The sequence below is a fragment of the Dromiciops gliroides genome, chromosome 2, assembly GCF_019393635.1.
Source record: "Dromiciops gliroides isolate mDroGli1 chromosome 2, mDroGli1.pri, whole genome shotgun sequence".
Classification (NCBI taxonomy): Eukaryota; Metazoa; Chordata; class Mammalia; order Microbiotheria; family Microbiotheriidae; genus Dromiciops; species Dromiciops gliroides.
Genome location: NC_057862.1, coordinates 97730251 through 97746534, shown reverse-complemented (window position 1 = coordinate 97746534; position 16284 = coordinate 97730251). Strand labels below are relative to the sequence as shown.

At 40.9% G+C, this 16284-nt stretch overlaps 1 protein-coding gene across 1 annotated transcript in view; it reads right to left on the bottom strand.

The window, feature by feature from the left end:
* The window catches only part of LOC122738349 (actin-binding LIM protein 1-like), a 342439-nt gene that overhangs the window by 130797 nt on the left and 195358 nt on the right, over nucleotides 1-16284 (bottom strand). The window contains exon 2 of the mRNA XM_043980400.1: nucleotides 5457-5591. Within this exon, the coding sequence (XP_043836335.1) occupies nucleotides 5457-5591 (135 nt within the window). The remainder of the gene's footprint in view (nucleotides 1-5456; nucleotides 5592-16284) is intronic.

Genomic DNA, 16284 nt, shown 5'->3' with positions numbered 1-16284 from the left:
AACACAGGCTCTCAAAACACCAAAATATTTATAGCAGTGCTTTTTGTGGTAGCAAAGAGCTAGGGGAAAAAAAGGTGTCCATTCATTGGGGAATGGCTAAACAAGCTGTGGTATGTGAATGCAATGGAACATTACCACACTTTAAGAAATGATGAATATGAACAATTCATAGAAATGTGGGAAATATATGCCCTGATACAAAGTAAAATAAGTAGAATCAGGGAAATTTTATTACAATGACTCCAACAAATACATGTAAGGAACAGTAAAAGAAAACTGAACAATGTGTCATTAGGATAATCAAACTTGCTTCTTGAGATTTATTCAGAAAATATATCTCCCTTCATTGAAGAGATGGGGAGCTATGGGTGTGGAGATCATAGCTTATACTTTCAGAAACAGTCGATGTGTTTGCTTTTGCTGCCTTGATTTTTGTTTCCTCATTCTTCTTAAATCTTTATTATACAGCAAGTCTTGCTGGGCAGGAGAAGTAAGGAGGAATATATTTGGAAATAAGTATAATATAAAAACAAAAGGCATAAATAAAAGTAAAATAAAATATTTGTCATGTCCACCATCAGACTGTCTTCCTGGACTTCTGTCATTTAGGGACAGATTACTCACTTCCTGACCATTCCCTGGATACCTCCCTGGGCTCTTTTCCACTTGAGAACAGCTCTCTGGTCTCCACTTCACTCCCTGGTCTGCTATTTACTTGGAGAGATATAACTGGCCTTTTGTCTTTCTACTGCCTTTCTGATGGGTGTTCTGGGGTCAATCAAGTCAGCTCATTTGATAAATCTCCTACCCTGACTTGTAACAACTCCCCAAAATGGGTAAAAAGAACATTTTATTAACTCATATTATGTGATGTCACAATGCAACTACATAACAGTAACAGAATAGGATAAATATTGCACTAAGGAAAAAAAAAACCCAAATGTGGCTAAGGCCAAAGAGGGGTGAGGGGGAGGGATAGAGAGAAAGTAAGACTGGTGCCAAAGGGACAGAAAAGCAGATTCCCACCCACTTGCCTTCTTTTATTCCCCTGAGGGTCATTACTATATATGAAAGTCAATCTTCCCCCACCAATACCATCCCCCACTTTGGCTCCCATCCGCTGTGTGACTCTTACCTTTTAAAGTTCTGCTGTTCTAGCTTCTCCTAAGAAAAATACCCAAGGGAGGAGAACTGAGCTTAATACCCCTTTATCTAATCACTTTTTTATAACTCCCTGTAGACTTTACCACAGAAGACAGTCTCAGATACTCCCACAACCAACAGTCCCTGTCCAACAGGCTCAAATGAGCCCAACCTCCAATATTGTGGAGGTTAAAATGGCATACACAAGAAGCACCAGCTTATACAAGTACTTCAGGATAACAGACTTTGGTAAAAGTATCTCTTATCAGTGCCATCTACCAATCTGACTTAGCACTGCATTTAACAGCTGGGTCTTTTCATATAGATCCTCTTCATTATAGGACATCAGCAGACTCTAGTCTAGACTCTTTGTAACCACATGTCTTCTAATTTTAATTAATTCTAATTAAAATATGACATTACAGATGCTCTTTGGGAAGATGAAGGTGAAAAAGCACAGTGGGAATTGTAGTGAACCATTCACATTTAAATGCTACTTGGAAAACTCAGATATTTTGTTCTGTAATAAAGCTATGAAGGTAGGTTGGGGCCAAGTCATAAAAGATTTTAAATGTCAAAGAGTGGGGTTTGTATTTGATTCTAGAGATAATAGAAAACCGTTGGAATTTAGATTATAAGAAGTATTATTCCTCAGCAGCTTCAATTAATTTATTGTTTAATTCATTAATTTATCAAGCATTGTTTAGCCCATTGCTTGGGTTGCTCCATTAAATGGGTGGTTGTGGGAAACAAATGTGCCAAAATATATATGAAAGAGCCTTAAAATCTCCCCTATCTAATACTGATAACATTTCACAAATACACCCTGCTTTTGCTGACTACTGTGATAATTTTCCAAAGGAAATACAGTTGAAATACAAATTTAACCCACCAATTCTTGATTCCAGCTTGATTCAAACACTACAGGAAATAAGGAAAATCTATCATGTTCCAGCTCTCTGGTACTACACATGCACCCCCAGGACCAGGTTAGAGAAAAGCCTTGAAGTCACTTAAGTCTATGGTCAATTTATGCTTCCATTTGCTCCTCCAATAATAATATCCCACTCTCTACAATTCAGAAGCTCCTAGCTCTATTGCTCCCTCGGCTTTCTCAATATCAAAAGCTACGTTTGAATCATGATATTTTTAAGTTTTACATCCTAATTATAGAAGACACAGGTAGGTGAAGGGCCAGAGGACTACTGCTTATTCTATTTATTCATAAAAGCCGTCATGCAAAGATATTTTTTTGACTCTACAAAGTAGAACTTGATTTAGCTATTCTCTCAAGCTGGAGACAACCCCTAACTGAAAGTAAAGACAACAACTCCAATTTCTATTTAGTAGTAGCTTAAGTCTACTTGCTAGGCCTTTATAATCCACAGACTGCTTTCCCTCAAAATGAAGCCCATTTTAGAGAACAGGAAAATTGAGATTCTGAGAGATTGAATGATCCATTCCAAGTCACAAATGGCTGGAAGTGGGGCTCAAACCCCACTTTGACTCCATCTTGTATCCTTAGGACCATATAACTTACAAAATACAGTTTTGGCAATGTTTATTTACTTTAGGAAATTAATCATTCTATTAGATAGGGATCCCTTACAATAGTCAGTCTTCCCAGGGCATTTAACATGTAAATCAATTTATAAAAATGTAACTGTCAGGGGCAGCTAGGTGGCGCAGTGGATAGAGCACTGGTCCTGGAGTCAGGAGTACTTGAATTCAAATCCAGCCTCAGACACTTAACACTTACTAGCTGTGTGACCCTGGGCAAGTCACTCAACCCCAATTGCCTCAATTAAAAAAAAAAAAGTAACTGTCCAGGAATACATTTATTATGTGAAATGAGGCACATCTGTCAACCTTTCACAGCTTAGATAATGTCCAGCTAGTCCCTGTATTCAAAATGCCAAAAAGACAGAAACCGAAGTGATTTCCCAGAGGTCTCATCATCTCTAGGAATCATTATCAGAATAGGTTAGAATAGCACTGAATCATCAAAATAGATATCACCATGTACAAGAGAGACTTCTAAAGCTCTAAACATGAGGCTTCATGATAAGAGGCAAATCACTGTTGGCAATGGCAGATATAATACATCCAGTAGATGCTCATTTGTTGGGAGAAAAATTACTTAGCTCTAAATCTTTCTCTCCCTTTAACCACACCTTAGTAAAGTCCTGGGAAAACCCCTGAAGGATATAAAGATATAATAAATACCTGGCAGGAGTCAGTAAGCTGTATTGGGGGGGGGGAAGTGAGAAAGGGAAAAAGAGATCTGAATTTTAGTCTTAGCTCTAATACTAAATAGAATCAGTGGGGTATAAAGTAGCCTAGATAACAATACATTTTAAAACTAAGTTAATATGCGGCCCGCAGGGATCTTTATATATGGATTAGTGGCCCACATTTCTATTTGAATGTAGCACCACTGGTACAGAGGATAGAATGCTGGGCTTGGAGTCAGAAAGAGTGCCTTAAATCCTGCCTCAGATACTATTAATTATGTGACTCAGGGCAAGCCATTTGAACTCTAAGCTTCAATTTTTTCTTCTTGGCAAAACAGGGATAACAATAACACCAACCTCACAGAGGTGGTATGACTATTAAAGGGTATCGCAGACAAAGCATTTTGTAAAATTGAGAACTCTACGAATGTGGGCTGCTATTATTATTAAATTGATTTCTAAAATTGAAGAGGCCTTCAACAACAACCCCCTCTTTGAACAGACTAGAAAAGAGAATTCTGGGGAAGGTAAATAACTTGCTTGAGGTCCCAGAGGTAGTAAGCAACATAAATGGGACCTCTTTCCACTGCACCCCTTCCTTCCCAGGGAAGACTGTTTTAGAACTCCAGAAAAGCCCATTTTATTGTTTTTTTTTTTTTAGTAGAAAAGCCCATTTTAAACACGCATGAATATAACAAGATACCATGGCACCTTTTCTTTCTTTCTTTTTTTTTTTTTTTGGTGAGGCAATTGGGGTTAAGTGACTTGCCCAGGGTCACACAGCTAGTAAGTGTTAAGTGTCTGAGGCCGGATTTGAACTCAGGTCCTCCTGTATCCAGGGCCGGTGCTTTATCCACTGTGCCATCTAGCTGCCCCAACCATGGCACCTTTTCAAGAATTTGACCAGCCAAAAGACTATGCTTGTAAGTGTGTCAATGCTAAAGATATTAGCATTAGAATCCTAGAATTTCTAGGGCCAGAAAGGACCTAAAAAAATCAGAGTCCAACACTTCCTATCTGCAGGTGAGAGAGCTGATGATGGGTATGTAAAAGGTTGAATAAGAAATGATATCCAATGCTAGCAAGTCTAGTTGTTAGGTCCTGAGGAAAAGTTGGTCTTTGTTACCCTCCTTTTGTGAAACTTTTACCACCATACTCTCAGGCATCCAGCACCCTCCTAAGACCATCCTGTAAATGCCCAGGGCTTCAGTTATACTTCCTTTCTCCCCAGAAAATGAAATTCTCATGCTTCCCAATAGGAAAGTGACATCCATCTGAGGAAGGAATTCTCCACTTGAGTATGAGTGACTGGTGATAGGCTTCAAACTCTCAGGGGTTATTTTCATTTTGAAAGAGGAGTTTAGTAAGTCAAGCAAATATCAAATTTGTAAACCCTTTGAGGGAAGATATCTTTGAACAAGGGAGGCCCTTACCTACCCAACCACCTATTACTGCTATGGACTCAGGAAAACAGGATAACATGTGAGGGAACAAGAACATCTCACGTCTGAGAGGTTGCCTACATTTTTGTTTTTAAATTATAGAGGATGGGTTGGATATAGGTACAGCCAACATGTGCATTATACAAAGCAAGAGAAAATGAAGCAGGGTGCAACCTTCCTCTTCAGAACAGTGGTTCTGGTATGGTTTAGGGCCTGTACATCCCCATCTTCAGGTTGGTGACATAATCTTTGGCTTTTTTCCTCTAAGAAAGAAAGAATTAAAGGGCCTTTATCAGGTTATAGTGTGAGGAGAACATTGCTTAAACCGGAAAAATTATCTACAGTTATTGTTCTATGGTAAAATTGAAAGTTCACTCCATTTCTGGGGTAGACTTCAGAGAAAAAAGAGGCAATATGGGTTCTGGGAAAAAGCACCAGACAGAGCTGAGACACTTGAGTTCTAGTTTGAGAAGTGTGACCAAAAGTCCCTTCCCTTTTCTGAGCCTCAGTTTCTTCCTCTGTAAAATGAGGAAGGTGGATGAAGTAGATTCTAAAGGTCCCTTTTCTGTTCTAATATCCTATAACCTTATAGTGACTCTGTTAAACCATCAGTCCAGGAAGCAGACGAGCACAATACCTTTGCACGTGAAGCATTTGATGTGGAAATGCCTGGCTTGAACCCGGAGCACTTCACCCTTGCATGGCTCTCCACACTTGTAGCACTGGATGACGGGCTTCTCTGATGGGTGATGAGGGTCCTGAGGGTGGGCCACTGAAAACCAAAAACAAGATCGTGTCAACACACAAGCACAAGGGCTGAGGCTAAGGGGCGTCACTGGGGCTACTAAATATTTCTATCAATTATTATTGGAATGATGTGTGGCACAGAGCACATTAAAGTTCGCAAAGGACTTTGCATACATTTTCTTACTTGGTCCTCAACAACCAAGGTATGTACGGCTGCAGTTTTACTTATTCTCTATTTTACACATAGGAATTTGTAATTTTGGCAATAAAAATGATTCATTTTTATGGTGCTCTAAGATAAACAAAGCATTTTCCTCCCAGTAGCTCTATGAGGTAGATGGTATGAACTTTATTGATTCCATTTTACAGATAAAGAAGTGGGCTATAACAGAGACTAAGCTGGCTTAGGAGCAGGAAGAACTTTGTTCAAATCATAGGATAAAAAGGTCATAGATTGAGAGCTGGAAGGGGCCTCAGATGCCAGTATTTGAACTCAGGTCTCACAATTGTAATTCCAAAGATTCCCCTCCCTTCCATACTATGCTGCTTCTGCAAAACTCAAACGCACACACAGACACACAAATAATTTAAGCACCTTGATTATTTCTCTATGAAACCTTCTCTGATTTACATTCAGCTCTCACTCTTCCCCCTCCTCTGAATTCCTCCAGCATTTAATCAATTAACAGACATGTATTAAGCACCTACTATGTGCCAAGCACTGTGCTGACTGCTGGGGATACAAAAAGAGGCAAAAGATGGTCTCTGCCCTCAAGAAACTTACCATCTGATGAAGGAGACAACATGTAAACAAATAAATGCAGAACATATATATGTGTGTGTGTGTATAGGATGAATAGGATCATATATACATACACACACATACACACACACATACATATATATATATATATGATGATGAATAGGACATAGTTAAGGGAGGGAAGGCACTGGAATTAAGAGGGGCTGGGGATGGCTTCATATAGAATGTGGGATTTTAGTGGAGCCTTAAAGGAAGCCAAAGAGGTATGTAGTTGGAGTGGAGGGGGAAGAATGGAAACAGTAAGAGATCAAAAATGATATGGCAAAGTCTTTTCCTCATCCTACCCTGATGAGTAGGGCACCAAAAGAATTTTTATCTTTATTTTACAGCTGAGGAAACAAGCTCAGAGGGCTGAAGGGATTTCCCAAGGGTCTCATGATTACTAAGGGGCAAAGGTGAGACTTGAACCCAGGTTTTCTGACATCATTTCCAGTGCCTTTTTCTCCACAGGCAGCATGTAATAGTAGTGCAAGGAGCACAGGGCTCCCTGTTAGAAAACTTGGCTGTCCCAGCTACACACTTACTAACTGTGTGACCTTGGGCAAGTTCCCTTCATATTTCTAACGTTCAGCTTCCTTGTGTATAAAATAGGGATAATAATGCTTGTGCTGACCTCGTCAGGAGGCTATTGAAAGGAAAGGGCTTCGTATTCTGAAAAATCCTATCTACGAATGAGCTGTATAATTGAGCTTTATTATACATTGTCTTCTGGTGTTCATTATCATTGAACATGAGTCAGCCAGTGCCCCTTGAGCCAGAGGCCCACATCCACTTTTTTCATGTCATCTTCTGCTCAGTGTGAAATACTTTGGGTATTTGGAGGAAGGATATGCTTATTGGTGGAATCAGGGAAGACTTCATGAAGAAAGATGTTTGGAATTGTGTAATGAAGGAAGGAAGGATAACTAGGTATAGCTTAACTTTTAAACAGAGAGAATGGTGGGTGGGAATGGGGAGGACAAGCATTCCGGATAGACGGGAAAGGTTGATCAAAGGCACAGAGATCAGAGCAGACAGAAGGTTAAACAGCTGTGAGGAACCAATCCTAGTTTGAGGCAAACAATAACTATGTCTGTCCATCTCTGAGATTCTGTGACGTTTTGGGGTTGATCTAATATTTGGTGGGAAGTTCCCACACTACTAGACTGGGAATTCTCAAAATTGTCTGTTTCTCTAATAGGTCTGATTTCGCCCTTGTGTTCTCGTTTGTTCCCCCCACTCCGTCTCTCTCCCTCTCTCCTCTCCTCCTCCTCCCCCTTTTCAAAAGGACTAGTATTTTTTTGTTTTCTTCTGGCTGCAGGGGCTTGGTTTGGGCTATTCTGTCCTGACCAGGCAAAGGAACACAGAACTTGGAGTCCTGGACCCCTAGTGAGAAAGGAGCTTTTTTGACTTTTGAAAAATGTTCCAGTTTGGTGCTTAGAAAGCACCTCTCAGTAAGGAGTGTTACAGCTTCACAAATATAATTATTCACTGTTTCTTTTACAAACTGGCAGTGTTCTTATTCCCCGCTCCCCCTTACCCCTCCCAAAAAAAGATTTTAAACAAGCCAGTCCAAAGATCCCATTAGTATTTGGCTAAGCACAGAGAAACAACGTATTTCTTGTTAGTAAGATCAGGTGTAGCTATCAGTTTGAACACCTGATACACGCATTCTACCTGGGACTCTGAACTTGCCCTGTCTCAGCATTAACTTGTTAACCCAACAGGAGTTTCCCTATCTAACTCCCCTGGGAGCTTCCTTAGAAACTTGTATTTGCTGCTGGAGTCAGCATTATCTAAGGTCATGAAGTTGTGGCTTTCAAAAAAATGATCCTTGAACAACCAGTGACTTTGAAAGCAAGATAGTCCAAGGTCAAACAAGAGTTCTCCTGCTACTGAGTCAGTCAATAAAATTTTATAAAGTACCTGCTATGTGCCAGGCACTGTGTTAAGTTCTGGTGATACAAAGAAAGGCAAAAACAAAAACAAAAACAAAAAACCCTGGTGCTTATGAAAGTCTTGGTCTAATGGGGGGAAATAACATACAAATAACTATATACAAACAAGCCATAGATGGGATAAATTGGAAATAAATGACAGAGGGAAGGCACTAGAATTATAGGGCATCAGGAAGAGCTTCTTTTAGAAGGTAGGACTTTGGCTGGAATTTGAATGAATACAAGGAAACCAGAGGTAGAACTGGAATGATTTATTTGAAGAAGGCTCACACCATGGGATTACAGAGTACCTGGAGGGCTAAAAGATATAAGACGACTAGAAAGTGGGGAGGGGGCAATTTATGACAGGCTCTGAATACTATATAGGTGGGGCAATGAGGGTTAAGTGACTTGTGCAGGGTCACACAGCTAGTAAGTTTCAAGTGTCTGAGGCTGGATTTGAACTCAGGTCCTCTGGAATCCGAGGTTGGTACTTTATCCACCGTGCCACCTAGTTGACCAAAGTACTTTATATTTGATCCTGATGGTGATAGGGAATCACTGAAGTTTTTTGAATATACAGGAAATGTATATGGGTGACATGGTCAGACCTGAACCTTAGGAAGATAACTTGACAGGAGAATGGAGGAGTGGGGAGAGACTTGTGGCAGGGAGACCAACCAGCCATTGCAATAATTCAAATGTGAGGTGATGAGGGCCTGTAGTGGAGGTAGTGGATAGAGGAGAGAAGAGGGCATGAGTGAGAAATATTACGAAGGTAAAAAAATCAATAGGCCTTGGAAATGGATTGGATATGGGATGTGAAAGAGTGAGGAGCTGGGGATGACATCTAGGTTGAGAGCCCGGGTAACTGGGAGGATGATGGTGACCAAAACAGTAATGGAGAAGTTAGGGAGAAGGGGGATTTGGAGGTGGGGGAAGTTAATGGGTTAGGTTTTAGGTAGGTTGAATTTAAGATGTCTATCTAGTTTGAGATGTGTAATAGGCAACTGGAAATGTGAGACAGGAAGTTCAGAAAGGCCTGGAAAAATAGACCTGAGAATCTTCTTAATAGAGATGATAACTGAATCTGTGTGTGCTGAATGAGATTACCAATTGAAACAACATAGAGGGAGAAGAGAAAGGGGTCCAGGAGAGAGCTTTGTGGACAATTCCTGTTAGAAAGTATCAAGGAAAAGAGTAATCAACAGTGTGAAAGACTTCAGAGAGGTCAGGAAGAATGCTAACAGAAAAGGCCATTAGATCTGGCAATTAAGAAATCACTGGTGACTGGAGAGAGAAGGTAGGAATCCTGGCTAGAGAAGAGAGGGAGGAAAGGAAGTGGAAGTTCCTGCTAGAGATGGCCTTTTCAAGGAGTTTAGCCACAAAAAGGAGATAATAACTAGCTGGGATGGACAGACCAACTGAGGGTTTTTTTGAGAATAGAGGAGACATGAACATGTTTGTAGGTACTGGGGGAATAGCAGGTAGAGAGGGAGAGATTGAAGATAAGTGAGAGACTGAGGATGCTTTTTTTTTTTTGTAGGCCTCCATCACTCGAGGATGACCATGGATCAGTGTCTTGAAGAGCCACAGGCCATAGTGTGCAGTCCAATACGATACGGGAGCTGTTGCCCATGCAGCAGGTTTTCCCTCTCTGTGACACTGGTGGATCCAAAGGAGAGGCAGAGCCAATATAGTTTGGTACCAGTGCCACCAAAGGAGTTGCCAGAGGGATGTGATGTCCAACATCCAACTGCCTAAGGGACTCCGACTCCTGATTTTTCCTCGGGGTTAACTCCCGAGGGCTTTCCCATATATGGGGATAGCCGCAAGGCAGCGGATGTTTAAAATCAGGGTTTCCTTCCCCTAGGCGGCTTGCCTGCCAAGGCTAAGGAGCCCCACCTGCCCGAAGTGACTGGTTTTAAGGCGCCAGTGACTCGCCTTCGCCCCTTCTCCTGTTAGTGGAAACAGTTTCGCCACGAGAAGGCCAGGAGTTGGGCTTCAGTTGTCAGAGGCTATTTGAGACGCATGCTATTGGAGCATTTTATAGAGAGTAGGAGCTTATCCCTGCTCCCACCCCATCTGTGGATGCTAGTGATGGGCAAACTGATGGAGAAGATGGGATGGAATGGGATCACTTGTGCATGTAGAAGGATGTGCCTTGGCAATGAGAAAGACTCTCATTATGTGCTACAGGGGTAAAGGAAGAGATAGTAGTAGAAGGCATATGGTGCAAATATCTTTTTTTTTTTTTTTTGCAGGGCAATGGGGATTAAGTGACTTGCCCAAGGTCACACAACTAGTAAGTGTCAAGTGTCTGAGGCCAGAGTTGAACTCAGGTACTTCTGAATCCAGGGCCGGTGCTTTATCTACAGTGCCACCTAGCTGCCCCCCACAAATAACTTTTAATTTTTTTGTTATTTATTTATTTGTTTATTTATTTTTTGCAGGGCAATGAGGGTTAAGTGACTTGCCCAAGGTCACACAGCTAGTAAGTGTCAAGTGTCTGAGGCTGGATTTGAACTCAGGAACTCCTGACTCCAGGACCGGTGCTTTATCCAGTGCACCACCTAGCCAAGCGCCCGCCCCGCCCCCGCCCCTCTCCCCCCCCCCCCAATAACTTTTAAAAAGGAAATAGTCTTTCTTAAGAATAATTGGCTTGGGGCAGCTAGGTGGTGCAGTGGATAGAGCACCAGTCCTGGATTCAGGAGGACCTGAGTTCAATTCTGACCTCAGATACTTAACAATTACTAGCTGTGTGACCCTAGGCAAGTCACTTAACCCCAATTGCCTCACCAAAAAAAAAAAAAAAAAAGAATAATTGGCTTTAGTGGTGCAAAATTCCTGGGCAGGTAGGTGGCAGAGTGGATAGAGAATTGGGCTTGGATTCAGGACGGCTTATTTTCATGAGTTCAAATCCAGCCTCAGATACTTACTAGCTGTGTGACTCTGGGCAAGTCACTTAGACTTGTTTGCCTCTGTTTCCTCATCTGTAAAAGGAGCCGGAGAAGAAAATGGAAAACCACCCCAGTATCTTTGCCAAGAAAACCTCCAGTGGGGTCACAAAGTCAGACACAAATGAAAAATGATTGAACAAGTTCTTACCTCTTGCTATGATCAGAAAGTTATGAATAAAATAACAACTGTATTTCCACATTATGGCCCTAACCTGTTTTTAAAAATCTCTTATTACATCTGGTCAAACTGGGAATGGTTCCTTACTTTTCCTCAACCCTCCATCCACTCTCATCACTATGTCTTTGATCAACCTATTCCTGTAATGCTTGCCCTCCTCATCCCTACTCGCTTCTCTCTGACAAAAAATGAGCTATTACCAGACATCCTTCTTTCCTTCAAAACCCAGTTCAAAATGTGGCATTCTTTTTCTTTTTTTTTTTTTTAGTGAGGCAATTGGGGTTAAGTGACTTGCCCAGGGTCACACAGCTAGTAAGTGTTAAGTGTCTGAGGCCGGATTTGAACTCAGGTACTCCTGACTCCAGGGCCAGTGCTCTATCCACTGCACACCTAGCTGCCCCTAAAATGTGGCATTCTTCATGAAGCCTTCCCTGAGGCTGCCAACAAGCTTTGGAATCTCCCTTTTCTAAAAAAGTACTTGACCCACTTTATTTTTTTAAATTTTATTTAAATTTTTTCACATAATGACATAGTATAATAAAAAAGATGATTGCATATGAAACTGCAAATGTATTGTGTACAACTTGCTATTCCTTTTAAATATATAATAAAGTTATCATGAACATTTTTTCTTTCCTCCTCCCATCATCCTACCATTAGACAAAAAAGGTATATGTATATGTAAAATCATCCTATACATACTTCTATTTATCAGTTCTTTCTCTAGATGCAGATCATGTCTTTCTTCATATGTCCTTTATAGTTAATGAGGGTATCATAATAGACAAAATGACTTATTTGCTCAAAGTCATTCTTAAAACATTGCTATCACTGTATATAATGTTCTTTTGGTTCTGCTCATTTCGCTCTTCATTATTCTGTGCATCTCTTTCCATGTTCTTCTAAGATAACTGAGCTCATCATTTCTTATAGCACAGTAGTATTCCATCAAAATTATATCCCATTTTGGGGCAACTAGGTGGCACACTGGATAGAGCACCAGCCCTGGAGTCAGGAGGACCTGAGTTCCAATCCTGTCTCAGACACTTAACACTTACTAGCTGTGTGACCCTGGGCAAATCACTTAACCCCAATTGCCTCACTAAAAAAAAAATTATATCCCATTTTATATGGCATTTATCACATTATACCATGAACTAAAGTTACTGGTATACTTGTCAATTTCCCCAGGTAGACGGTCAGGGACGGTCAGGCTCAGTAGGCCTGGGATGCTATCTTACTACTCAACTCTTTCTGCTACAGCACATACCATAGGGACTTGGATACAAATGGTGCTCAATAAGTATTTGCTGCCTTGAAGTCTTTCAGCCTAGCATTTCTGTTGCCAGTTCTCAGTGAAGCAGTTGACATTCTGGGATCACTCACAAATTCAATGACATGGGTTAGATATGTGGATGCATTTTGAGTAAAAGATTTATGTATCTTTCATCTTTTTTCAAGGCAAGTCAACAAGCTAAGTGCCTACAATATGCCAGGCTCTCTGCTAAATGCTAGTGATTTCTGTGTGATTGTCCAGAACAATGGGATATAATTATTATAAGTAAACAAACAGAGTAGCTGGATAAAAGAATTAGAAGACTCACCTAAAAGGATTTTAATCTGGGTCTTAGATTTCAGGGTATCTGTGGCCATGGATGGAGAAAAATTGTATTTTTAATTTTACAGTCCTCTAACTGAAATCTAGTATTTCTTTCAATTATTTAAAAATGTAAGTCTGAGAAGGGATCCTGAGGCTTTAGCAGAATGCCAAAGAGGTCCATGACACACAAAAATAGATCAAGAACCCCTTACTATACCCTGGTAGGTGCAATAAATACCAGAGCATGTGCCACACACAGGTCTGCTAACTAAGCCTCATGAAACTGGGGAAATCAAAGGAGTATGTTTCACTTTTAGGAAGAATTTTTATAGTTAAGAAAGCAAGCAAGGCTGAGCAATGACAGGAAAAGACAAATATCGTTTCCCTTAGGCATTTCACTCTGTCTGAGTGAAGGTGCCAGGAGCAAAGCAGGCACCAGCTTCCAAGGTCAGAGCTGGGATCAGCAAATGCATTCTACCCACAGAAGTCAGCAAACTTTTCCCTTTGGAAATATACATTACACTGCAAAGGCTTCCAGACTCAGGGGTGACCTTAAAAAAAAACCACAACTTAAATGTTCATCAGTGATACAGGAGCAGAGATGAGCAGAGGGTATATCATGTTTCCTTGGGGCTTTTTTTTGGGGGGTGGCCCCAAAGGCCCCTGGTAGAACCTTGATGCAAATAGCCTATTTATAAAGAACTGACTGTCTAGAGGAAAAGATGATGCAATCACACCTCCTTCCTCTCCTGTTGGGGCACTATTGGAAGCTGAAAGGTACATATGTTCAGTTTTGCTTAGTGTTTTTCTCTGTCATAAGAAGAGGAAGGTTTGTAGAAGAAGAGGGGGATATTGTGAAATAATTGATATAAAAAACAAACTAGGGGGAAGCTAGGTGGTGCAGTGGATAGAGCACCGACCCTGGAGTCAGGAGTACCTGAGTTCAAATGCGGCCTCAGACACTTAACACTTACTAGCTATGTGACCCTGGGCAAGTCACTTAACCCTAATTGCCTCACTGAAAAAAAAACAAAAAACAAACTAAGTTAATTTAAAAAACAATAGAGATTCTTTTTTATCAAAGAGTTACGGAATTAAAAGTTGAGAGAGGCCATTAATCTAGTTCACCTTCTTGAATTCAGGAAGTACACCAACTAAGCTTTTCTAGGTCAATGAGACTTGGTTTTTCTACAGAAAGACTGCCAAAGAAGGAAATTCCACTGGCAGCTCATGGCAGTGATTACACAACAGTTGCCCAAAGGTGTTTTCCTCTGAACCAATGCTCCATCTTGAAATATGCTGACCCACTTAGTCTGGCTTTGGGAATAGTCATGATGTTAACTGAAGCCCCAGCTGGCTCCATTGGGAGGTTTTCCTCAGTCATTACTTCATCCTCCAGAGCAGTCTAAAGAATTAGATTAGCCTTTCCTCCACCTGTTATGGGTCTGGTCTGATGCATACATTTTTCCCCCACTTATAGTATTTTTTTTTTCTTAGAAGAAGAATCATCTAAGAGTTCAGTCAAAAACCAAAACACCATTCACATGCTCTCTAAGTAAGGACAAAATACACCAGGCTGATAGAAGAACCCCAAAATCAAAATTAGACTCCTGTTGCAAAATGCCAAGTCTTGGAAAGGTGCCGTGAGCATTGATTGAACATGTCACAATAGGGCTAATTAAAGAGCTTGTGTTATCTCCCATGAATGATCAGCCCAATCTGTGGAAATCCTGTACTGTGTCACACAGCACGGATCTGGCAGAGAAAGGTTTAAGCTAAAATGCCTCAGACAGCATTGGTGAAGGTGCTTCACCCAAGGACTGGAGAGAGCCTGAGAAGACAGATTAAAAACACTTTGTATTTGTAGCTTGCGCGTCTGCCTGGACCACACAGAACTTTGCTAGCTCAGGAATATCATGGGCATCTTTCATTTCAGAACCAGCCTAGGCTGGAGGTTTAAGGCACAGCAGGGAGGGGAGGGGAAGATAACAAAGACTTAGTGGAAGGTTAAGAAAGGAGCAGATACCTGTCTCTGCTGGAAGTGGGGGGAGGCATCCTTGAAACTCACCCAGGAACAATAACTAGTGTGTGCATGTGTATGTGTGTCCATGTACACACTTACACGTATGTATATACATACATATGTGTATGTGCTTGCCCAGTAATACTAACTAGCACATATGCATGTACAAACTAGTTATTGTTCCGGGGTGAGTATACATACATGTATGTGTGTGTATATATGCTTGCCTAGTAACAATAACTAACACATATGTGTATACACATGTATATGTGTTTTTATATGCTGACCTAATAACAATAACTAGCACATACACATATGTAAGGGGGAGGGAGGCAGCTAAGTGACCCAGTTTATAGAGCGCTGGACCTGGAGTTAGGAAGATCTGGGTTCAAATCCAGTCATAGACACTTACTAGCTATGTGACCTTGGACAAATTATTTAATCTATTTGCCTTAATCCACTGGAGAAGGAAGTGGCAAAACACTCTAGTATCTTTGCCATGCCCCCCATCTCACTCCATGGATGGTATGGTTCACAGGGTTACAAAGACTGAACATCTATCTATCTATCTAATCAATCTACTCTATACACATATACATATATGTATACACACATGCACAGTTATTTATTTATACACATACATACACACATGTACACATATTTATTTATGGCTTGTGGAGCACTTTACATATGTTATCTCATTTGGTCCTCAAAACAATCCTACACCCCTTATATAGATGAGGAAAATGAAGCTGAGAGAGGTTAAGTGACTTGCTCAGGGCCACGTAACTAGTAAGTGTCTGAGGCAAGATGTGCACCCAGGTCTACCTAACTCCAATTTCTGTACTCTATCCATGGGACCACCTAGCTCCCTTAGAAAGGGAGTATTGCTCAGAAAGCACATTTTAAACATCCAAGTTCCCAAACTGTGAAACCTGTAGAAATGTAGAGGAGCAGTTTGCAAACTACTTCAACTTGCTTTAATTATTTGAAATAACCCCAATCCCCAGGTGACAGGATAATTAGAATAATTAAAAAGTATATCTCTACAGCACTTTCATCACAGCCATCCTGTTGGGTAGGTAGTATGGGTATTTTTATTCCCCACTCACCCCCATTTTACAGATGGAGCAGTTGTCTCAGAGGTAAAGTGATTTGATCATGTCCATACAACCGATAAGCATCGGAACTAGAACTTGGATCTAGGTCCCCTGACTC